This window comes from Musca domestica, unplaced genomic scaffold (genome assembly GCF_030504385.1).
Source record: "Musca domestica strain aabys unplaced genomic scaffold, Musca_domestica.polishedcontigs.V.1.1 307, whole genome shotgun sequence".
NCBI lineage: Eukaryota > Metazoa > Arthropoda > Insecta > Diptera > Muscidae > Musca > Musca domestica.
This window is the reverse complement of record NW_026712306.1, coordinates 423,478-433,636: the sequence shown is the minus strand read 5'-3', so window position 1 is coordinate 433,636 and position 10,159 is coordinate 423,478. Positions and strand designations below refer to the sequence as shown.

Sequence of the window (10,159 nt, the reverse complement as noted above, 5' to 3'; positions counted from 1 at the left end):
GTTCTGCTAAATATCCATGGTGGTATAGGGTTAAATGTAGTCAGCCCAGTCCGACTGTTGATCTTTCCTACCTGGTCCAAGTTGAAAGATCTACACTTAAGTCGTTTATATTAGATTACTTAATTATCAGATTTTCGTAGCCAGAAAATAAGAACTAATTTCGTGCGATATATCCTTGTTAACCCGATTTTTAATGAGTATATTTGCTGGGTAAAACGGTTATATCTTCATACCCAACATATCCTACCCTATTTCTTACTCAACATCCACCTCCTTACATTCCCAACGGCTGTTAACGTCATTTCACCACTCCCGTGTTGCCATATTTCAATTACATAAATAACCCAGGGTCTTGTCTTTGCTATACATTCAGCTTTTATTTTTGTTTTCACTTTTCGCCAATAGATGGCATCGGTCGGTGAGTAACTGTAAATTAGCAGAAATATTTTTATTATCTTACAAAATCATGTTAACCTAACAGAGATATCAAAATACAAACTAAACTTAGAATTCTACTGCCTAATGATAACGGTGGGGATGAACTCGATGATTGTGATGCGGTTGATGACGGTTGAGACGATGATGATCGAAATGCTCATCGGAACTTATTTCGGTTTCCTCACAATGTTTGGAGTGTTTGCGTGAGTGACTGTGTGAACGTAGGCGTCCATGAGTGTGAGTGTGATGGCTGCTGCTGAGATGGGGTGGTTCCAATGATGTTGTTGCCGGGTGTGCTGGTGCTAGTCCTCCACTATCATAACGTGGTGGACGACAATGACTTGAGGGCGGCACCGGATCATCGAATCGGGGACAGGGGTGATCCCCGATGGGGGAGGCTGTTTCATAGCGTTTCGAAAGCATAGTGAATTCTTGATGGGCGGAGCACAAGGCCTGCAAGCGCTGTAGCAAATCCGTTTCGGGTAAATCGCGCAAATGCAGCGTGCGGGCCACAGATGTGCGGAAATTTTGTAAAAGCGACAGGCGATGATTGGCATCGGTCAGTTGGCTTTGGACATGTTCCAAGTCGTCGCGGAGTGACTTGAAATATAGAAAAATTTAATAAAAATCCATTTAAAGAGGTCTTAATCAAAACTTACATTTATCAGGGTCTCATCACGACAGCGTCTATTTCGATTTGATTCCTCCATGGATTCCAGATGTTCCTTCAACGAACTCACTTGAGCCATGAGTCGAGTCTTTTCCTCTTCCAAATCGCACAATTGATTGGTGAGATCATCGATTTTCCGAGCCCTCTCCAGAGCAGTGATTTTGTATTCAGCCGCCTCGGCCAGCTGGGCCTTCGCTTCGGCTATCTGGGTGCGAGCATCTGCCAGCTGGGCTGTAAGTTTATCCACAGCTTTACTGGCCTTTTTGGCACGACACACCGCCTCATCCCGCTCACCCTGCAAGACACATTTACCCCGAGCCCCATCTTCAATAATGGCCAATTTTCGTTTGAGTAATTCCAAATGCAAATCGCGTCTCTGTACCTGTTCCTTGAGGACACGTACCTTACGTTGCAGATTATAGAGGGTGCTGGTTGTTTCCTTCAGCGGGATATCGTGGCAGGAACGTTCTCGGCGTAATTTGGTTGTGGCATGGACATGGTGATGGTGGTCACAGCAACCCTGGATAAAGAGGGGAGAATGGTAAATGGTTGAAGCAAAACTTAATTCTTGAAAAAATGCCAAACTTCTGAAAATAAAATCGAAATAAATCCTGTTCCGATCTGTTCTCTTTAAGAAGGATATTGGCTAAATCTAAAAAACTTGAACCGCTTACCTTTTCGGCACTCCTTATGTGCGGCAAATGATGGTGATGATTGTGTCCATGATCTACTAAATGATGATGATCGGCTGCCAAACGTTCCGCCCTCTCCAAGAGACTCTCAGCCATAATATTCGTATCGGTACCCAGAGCTGGTGGTGTCGAACATTCACCAAAATGCAATGCCTTTGCTAAACGCTGCAAGAATTCCGATAACCCCAGGTGGTCATTACGCAGGCTATGTATCTCGGCATGACATTTTTCCAAACGCTCTTCAAGCTCACATTTCTGAGCCTCCTCGTTACGCAAACGGCACTGAGTTGTCTCCTGGGTTTCCTTCAGTTTGCTGTGTTCGCAGGAGATTTGCTCGCGGAGAGAGTGGATTTGCTAATGGAAAGAAAGACAAAGAATGAAGGAGATTTAAACGAGGTTAATAGTTGAGAGATCGGGGTTTAAAGGTTTTCTTGCAAAAGGAAGACCAGCTTTCCTATGAATAGCAGATCTCCTTTAGCTCTCCTACCTATAGAATAATTTATGCAGCTTTTCTATGACCAGAAGAGCTTCAGTTGCTCTTCTATGGCTAGAAGAGCTTCCACAGCTCTTATATGGTTAGAAGAGCATCAGTAGCTCTTCTATGGCTAGAGCTTCAGTAGCTCTTCTATGGCTAGAAGAGCTTCAGTAGCTCTTCCATGGCTAGAAGAGCTTCAGTAGCTCTTCCATGGCTTGAAGAGCTTCAGTAGCTCTTCTATGCCTAGAAGAGCTTCAGTAGCTCTTCTATGGCTAGAAGAGCTTCAGTAGCTCTTCCATGGCTAGAAGAGCTTCAGTAGCTCTTCCATGGCTAGAAGAGCTTCAGTAGCTCTTCCATGGCTAGAAGAGCTTCAGTAGCTCTTTCATGGCTAGAAGAGCTTCAGTAGCTCTTCCATGACTAGAAGAGCTTCAGTAGCTCTTCCATGGCTAGAAGAGCTTCAGTAGCTCTTCTATGGCTAGAAGAGCTTTGGTAGCTCTTCCATGGCTAGAAGAGCTTCAGTAGCTCTTCTATGGCTAGAAGAGGCTCAGTAGCTCTTCTATGGCTAGAAGAGGCTCAGTAGCTCTTCTCTGGCTAGAAGAGGCTCAGTAGCTCTTCTCTGGCTAGAAGAGGCTTAGTAGCTCTTCTATGGCTAGAATAGGCTCAGTAGCTCTTGTATGACCAGAAGAGCTTCAGCAGTACTTCTATGACCAGAAAAGCTTTAGCAGCTCTGAAATGACCAGAAAAGCTTCAGCAGCTCTGCAATGACCAGAAGAGCTTCAAAAGGTCTTCAATGACCAGAAGAGCTTCAGCAGCTCTTCAATGACCAGAAGAGCTTCAGCAGCTCTTCTATGGCCAGAAGAGTTTCAGCAGCTCTTCTATGGCCAGAAGAGCTTCAGCAGCTCTTCTATGACCAGAAGAGCTTCAGCAGCTCTTCTATGGCTAGAAGAGCCTCAGTTCCTCTTTTATGACTTGAAGAACTTCAGCAGCTCTTCTTTGACTAGAGGAGCTTCTGTAGCTCTTCTATATCTGGAATAACCTCAAAAATATATTTTACAAAATCTTTTTTCGGAAAGTCCCCATCCTCATACTCACCGAATGCATGGCCTTATTGTCATTCAAAATTTCTCTCGTCTTATCCTTTATCAAGGTCTCACAGGGCTCTGGAATATTCAAAGTATTTGCCAACGATCGCAAAAACGAAAGCCGATCACTCTGAACACGATCCAAATTACTTTGCAGGCGATGACAACGCGACTCAAAACCTCTCAACTCCTCCTTTAATTTTTCAGCATTAATTTCCGATTCTGTCAGGCGATCACGATTCAAATGCAAGTCCCTCTCGTATTGGCGACAACGTGACTCCAATTCATGTTCATGATTCGTGGTACTATCCAGCTGAGCCGTTAAACGTTGTTTTTCAATATTCGATAGCGATTTTAGATTCGACAACTCATTTTCACAGCTGCTCAAAGTGTCACAAGTTGATGCCAGTTTCGCTTTGGTCCTTTGCAGTTCCGTCATCAGCTCCTCTCCTCGGGCAATAACGCAATCTGTTGTCAGCGTGGCACTGTCACAAGCTTCCATCCCCAAACAAATACTGAGACGTTTAAGAAAATCACACAGTTGGTTGCGAGCCTGCTCCTTTTGAGCTTCTTCATTCGCCAAATGGGTTTCTAAATGTTGAATTTTGGAAAGTAATTCCTTGCTGCGTTCATCGGCGGATCGTTTTTCACGTTGTATGGTCTGTATTGTGGAATCGCAGCGTTGCTGTACAGATTCTTCTCGATTTTCCGAGGCATGCAGCCGACTTTGTAGTGAAGAAATGAGGGCAGTTTGTCGCGCCGCCTGAGCTCGCAGATTTTCTACCTCCGATTCACGACTGCACAGTGAAGCTTTGGTCTCGGAAAGCTAAAATGTCATAGGGAGAGAATTAGGAAATTATATTTTGGAGAAGAGTATAAACTTACCTCTGATGACAGTCTCTCCTTTTTGTATGACAAGGCTGCTATTTCACTGCGCAGTGTGGTAACCAAGTCAATGTTGTGATGATGATCCGTAGCATTTCCACAGCTGTTGTCAAGCTAAAGAGGAATAGAATATAAGAGATAAAAGAAGAGTAAAAATGTATTTTACAATTTAAAAAAGACCAATTTTCGTGGACTTTCGTGGAAGAGAATACTTAAGAACATTGCCTTTAAAAAATCGGGAAATTCTTTGAAATTAGAATTTGTTATTTTTTAATATTTTGAAAAAAAAATATATATTTTTTTTTTTCTGGGATTTTTATTCACATTTTTCCCTGATATATTCGATTATTTTTTCAAAAATATTTTTGCAGATTTTTAGGTAAAGTATTTATAATTTATGGATTTATTTAAATATATTTTTGAAGAATAGAATTATTGTAGATAATATTTTTAAGAATATATTTTTATGATATTTTCAGGGATTTTCACGAATTTTTAAAAAAATGTGTCTGCGATTGTTTTTCTAATAGTTTTTAAAGAACGATTCATAGCTTCTTCAAATAATTTTTGGGGACAGATTCCTGGATTTATATTAGCATATCCATTTCCTGGACACTTTGAAATCAATTTGGTGGATACTTTTTATGAATATATTTTCAGAATGGATTTTTTAAAAAAAGTCGTGCAGTTTTAAAAATAAATATTTGTAAATATATATAATAAAATATTTTGTAAGAATAGTTATACATATGCGATTTATGAATATTCAATTGATAATTATTAATAATATTTTTTTCTAAAATCATTTTTTGCGTTTTTTTCAAATTTATTTTAACTATCGATTCCTGGCTTTTTATATCCTCAGCCATATGGCTTCAGAGGGAATATATCAATTGATGCGTCCAAAACGTGTCTCATCGAAATAACGGTTTTAGATCCTATGTCCCTTTAGACCAAATCCGATTCAAGTTCAAATCCGATCCGTCCTTCCGCCTGTCTGTCTAGCTGGTAGAAGGGTGTATCTGATATGGCTAAACTTGGTATTTGGTACAAAAAAAGTCGAGTTCGGAGATGGAAATGCTAGATGATATTTCTACAAATACAAGATTTGCTTTGAAGATTGAATATATCGGCTCACTCCTTCTATTACTTCCCCCATAAAGAGGTCAAGAAATTGAAAAAAAAAAAAAAAATGAAGTTCATAAAACCTGAAGTGAGCATCCGATTATTTTCTAACCCAACACGGGCAAATATTTCTATCAACACAATATCAGGTGTGAAGATGGCAGATATCGATTCACTTCTTCTAGTACCTCCACCCACATCGTTTCACAACTTTCTATACTCAGCAATGCTTTTCAAACTTGGTATAACTATATCATTCTCAGAAGATATGTGAATATGATATTTATTATTTTTGGAAAAATTTTACTCAGATGTGTTTTAGGTCTGACTGCAGGACTTTTGGTATTGAAAATGGGCTATATATGTCCACGTTGTGGTTTAGACCCCATATAACTGTACATCCAGATATTCGGCATTTTGATGATTTGTGTTACATTTCTCTCCGGAATTGTTTCAAATTTGGTACTTGGATTTCGTAATAGGGACTATCACTTATGACAGAATCTACAATATTCGTATCGCTCACATATAACTGCAGCTCCCTTTATTCGGTATTTTGACTATTTTTGTCACACTTTTCACCAGAATTATTTCAAATTCGGAATTTAAAGTTCGCAACGGGCACTGCTTCCTACGACAGAAAATTGTCACGCATAAAACGGTACCTTCCAATACCGTACCTTCGTTATTTTGACAATTTTAACCACATTTTTCAGCCTAATTAACTTAAACTTAAGTTCGTAATAGGCACCACCTTCTCTGGCTGATAATTTACTGTAAAGTACCACGTTTTTTATATCCCCATAAAAGCGCAACACCTGATATTTACAATTTTTAAAATTACAGAGGCGTTCTCCAACGGAATCTTTTTAACATTTTGAATGTTCCTTTTCAATGATGAGGGGTATTGAAAGTTCGACCCGACCGAAGTAACGAGCTTTTTACTTTTTTCGGCTTACCTCTAGTTTAGTAAAATATCACAGATTTTTTTTAATTTCTTCCTGAGGTAAGTTTTTGTAACCTGATTTTTTAAAAAATCCTTTAAAAGTTGAAAAAGGTCCCATGTTTGGAGTCCATGAAATATATGCAAGACTATTGTTGACACTACAAATTTTCCAAAATGGCAAAATATGTGTTATTATATTTCTTGGATTGAGAGATAATGGTCTTTGAACACGGACGAGGAAAATCTCAAGCCCCGACCGAAGGAAGCCTGCTTTAAAAAAGAATCAAATTTAGGAAAAACTTAGGTTCGATGTAGAATCGGGTTGTCTGGTCTCGGGTTGGATCCAAGAATGATAATAGCAAATTTTGTAGCTAGGTTAGAGTGTAAGCTATAATTTAGTGCGTATTTTTTGGACTACCAAAATGGACCCTATTTTGACTTTTTGGGGGTTTCATAAAATTTCGGATTGTTTTGAATAACCCCTTAATTGGTATACTTCTTGCATAGGTATTTTCATTAGTTTGTTCATATTGGCTTAGTAGATCCGGATCTAATCCGGGTCTCGGGCCCGGACTTGTGGGTCAAATATACCCGGGTGCGTCCCCCAAAAAAATAATTATCCGTAGGGAAGCACTCGATATAGTCCAAACCTGGCACGTCGCAATATTTTTATCATATTTATTTAGGTCCGATATCGAATGGACAATATTACTCCATTCCTTCGGAATGTACTCCATAGAGGGTGAACAATTTGAATAATTGTAACTGAATTCAAAATGTATTTAAATAATCGAGGGTATACATTTGTCGGCAAAACCGTCTGATACTTTTAAACTTGTTTAAGTACAATTAATATATTAAAAATTTTCGGAACAATTATTTGTGTATTTTTGTTTTTAAATCAACACATTTATGTTCATGGATTTCTAAGAATATTTTCAGGGACGAACAAACATATATTCGTAAGAATAATTTATTAAAGAACAAACAGAGCATTTTTATTTTTTTTTTTAAGAATATTTTTTTTTTAGGAAATAAGTGTCGATTTAATGAATGTTTTTCAGGACGTAGTGGTTAACATTTTTAGGTAAAGTTTTCGGAAATTTAAAGGTCCTAGAGGAATTTTATTTTCTCATAATGCCCTGATAATGAATGAAAAACATGAAAAATGAAACACAGGTCTGACCTAAAAAGCCTTTAGCTGAAAAACGCCAAAATTGCAAACATTTTCACGAACAATTTTTGGGTTCCTTTAGAATATTTTTTCTGGAAATATTCTTGAATTTTAATTTTTTTGGAATTCTTTTTCAATAACTCTCGTTAGTTTTATGATAAATTTTTCTAAAGGCTTTAGCTGAAAAATTCCAAAATTACGAACATTTTCATGAACAATTTTTGGGTTCCTTTAGAATATTTTTTCTGGAAATATTCTTGAATTTTATTTTTTTTGGATTTTTTTTTCAATAACTCTCGTTAGTTTTATGATAAATTTTTCTAAAGGATTTAGCTGAAAAACGCCAAAATTGCAAAAATTTTCACCAACAATTTTTGGGTTCCTTTAGAATATTTTTTCTGGAAATATTTTTGAATTTTAATTGTTTTGGAATTTTTTTTCAATAACTCTCGTTAGTTTTATGATAAATTTTTCTAAAGGCTTTAGCTGAAAAATTCCAAAATTACGAACATTTTCATGAACAATTTTTGGGTTCTTTAGAATATTTTTTCGGGAAATATTCTTGAATTTTATTTTTTTTTTTGGATTTTTTTTTCAATAACTCTCGTTAGTTTTATGTTAAATTTTTCTAAAGGATTTAGCTGAAAAATTCCAAAATTACGAACATTTTCATGAACAATTTTTGGGTTCCTTTAGAATATTTTTTCCGGAAATTTTTTTTTTAATTTTATTTTTTTCGGAATTTTAATTTTTTTTCAAAAACTCTCGTTAGTTTTGTGATAAATTTTTTAAATACCTTTAGCTGAAAAATTTCAAAATTACGAACATTTTCATGAACAATTTTTGGGTTCCTTTAGAATATTTTTTCCGGAAATTTGTTTGAATATTATTTTTTTCGGAATTTTAATTTTTTTTTTTTTCAAAAACTCTCGTTAGTTTTATGATAAATTTTTCTAAAGGCTTTAGCTGAAAAATTCCAAAATTACGAACATTTTCATGAACAATTTTTGGGTTCCTTTAGAATATTTTTTCTGGAAATATTCTTGAATTTTAATTTTTTTGGATTGGATTATTTTTTCAATAACTCCCGTTAGTTTTATGATAAATTTTTCTAAAGGATTTAGCTGAAAAATTCCAAAAGTACGAACATTTTCACGAACAATTTTTGGGTTCCTTTAGAATATATTTTCTGGAAATATTCTTGAATTTTAATTTTTTTGGAATTTTAATTTTTTTTTTCAAAAACTCTCGTTATAATAAATTTTACTAAAGGCTTCAGCTGAAAAATTCCAAAATTACGAACATTTTCATGAACAATTTTTGGGTTCCTTTAGAATATTTTTTCTAGAAATATTCTTGAATTTTAATTTTTTTCGGAATTTTAATTTTTTTTTCAAAAACTCTCGTTATAATAAATTTTACTAAAGGCTTCAGCTGAAAAATTCCAAAATTACGAATATTTTCATGAACAATTTTTGGGTTCCTTTAGAATATTTTTTCCAGAATTTTTTTTTGATTTTTTTCGGAATTTTATTTTTTTTTTAAATTTTTTCTTATAAAAAAAAAAATTTAAATTTTTCTAAGAAATAGTTAAAGACATTTTGAGAATGTTTTTTTTTTTTTCAAAACAATAACCACCATGTTTTTACAGCACTTCTTTTTGGAAATAATGGAATTTCTTTCTAAAAATGTTTGTTTAGGTAAAGTTCCTTTATTTTATTAGCAATATTTTTAGCGAAAAAAATATCAAAAAATATTTTTTTTTTGTTTTTTTTTGGGAAAAATATATGTTTTTTTTTTTAATTTTTTAAGATTATTGTTTCGGGAAATATTCAGAGATATTTTTTCAATAAAATTTTTTTATACTTTTTTAAGGAGATAGTAATGGTCACAATGTATTTTCACTTGTTCTTTTTTATGTACAAACTTTACCAAATGATGGTGATGATGATGCGGTGATAATCCACTGATATCCACATGATGATGATGCAGATGATGATTGTGGTCATTATCCAAAGGCATTTTGAAGAGACTTTTTATTCAAGCACTTCGTTAACCAAACCGTTTTCCGTTTCAATTCCAGCGAAATTACGAAAGCGAAATTTAATTATCGTCCAAGGGGCTTGCCTAATCTTTTGATGGTCATAAACGAAATTACACCGAAGAGGCCGAAGCTTGGTACAAAAAAAAAACTACAAATTATATCAGACACTAAGCGAACGACTACGATGGCGACCAGCCATCGATGATAGTTTGTTGGGAACTATGGTAGTGTGGAAAATTGCATAGAGTTATGGAAATATCCTGCAAAGGCCTTCTCGACAACGAAACAAAAATCGGTTGCCAAAGGCATAAAAATCACATAAAATTAACTTTAGGAATTTACAACAACATATCAAGCACACAATTATGTTGTTGTTGTCGTTGTTGACAATGTTGTTGCCTTTGTTATGTGTAAAGTTATGTTGTGTTGGTTCCGTTTCCTTGAATGACAGACAATCGTAAGTCAGTGAAGAAACTACCTCTCGTTTGGAGTAATTTGGCCATTCCATGGCAAAATATTTAACCAGAAATGAGTAGTGGTGGGGTGGTGCCCTGTCTAAAAATTAAGCTCAATGGCAACGCTTCGTTTTTTTCTTTGTTGGTTTTTGGTCTGCTTTGTTTATTACTTC

The 10,159-nt window shown here is 35.6% G+C and overlaps 1 protein-coding gene across 1 annotated transcript; it reads right to left on the bottom strand.

Moving 5' to 3' along the window:
* Window positions 1-421: 421 nt before the first annotated feature.
* On the bottom strand, window positions 422-9,549 carry LOC131803544 (coiled-coil domain-containing protein 170-like). Its single transcript, XM_059124891.1, has 6 exons — window positions 9,420-9,549; window positions 4,243-4,356; window positions 3,368-4,183; window positions 1,783-2,154; window positions 1,098-1,628; window positions 422-1,038 (listed from the first exon to the last, which is right to left on the bottom strand). The coding sequence occupies exons 1-6, from the start codon at window positions 9,507-9,509 to the stop codon at window positions 520-522; spliced, it is 2,442 nt and encodes an 813-aa protein (XP_058980874.1). The 5' UTR covers window positions 9,510-9,549; the 3' UTR covers window positions 422-519.
* Window positions 9,550-10,159: the final 610 nt, after the last annotated feature.

Excerpts from the sequence above, each read along its gene's own strand:
- LOC131803544 (XM_059124891.1), bottom strand. The coding sequence starts at position 9,509 with ATGCCTTTGGATAATGACCACAATCATCATCTGCATCATCATCATGTG. Across the intron at positions 1,629-1,782 it reads ACATAAGGAGTGCCGAAAAG|GGTTGCTGTGACCACCATCA; the intron begins GTAAGCGGTTCA and ends CTCTTTATCCAG. Across the intron at positions 1,039-1,097 it reads GTGATGAGACCCTGATAAAT|TCACTCCGCGACGACTTGGA; the intron begins GTAAGTTTTGAT and ends CTATATTTCAAG.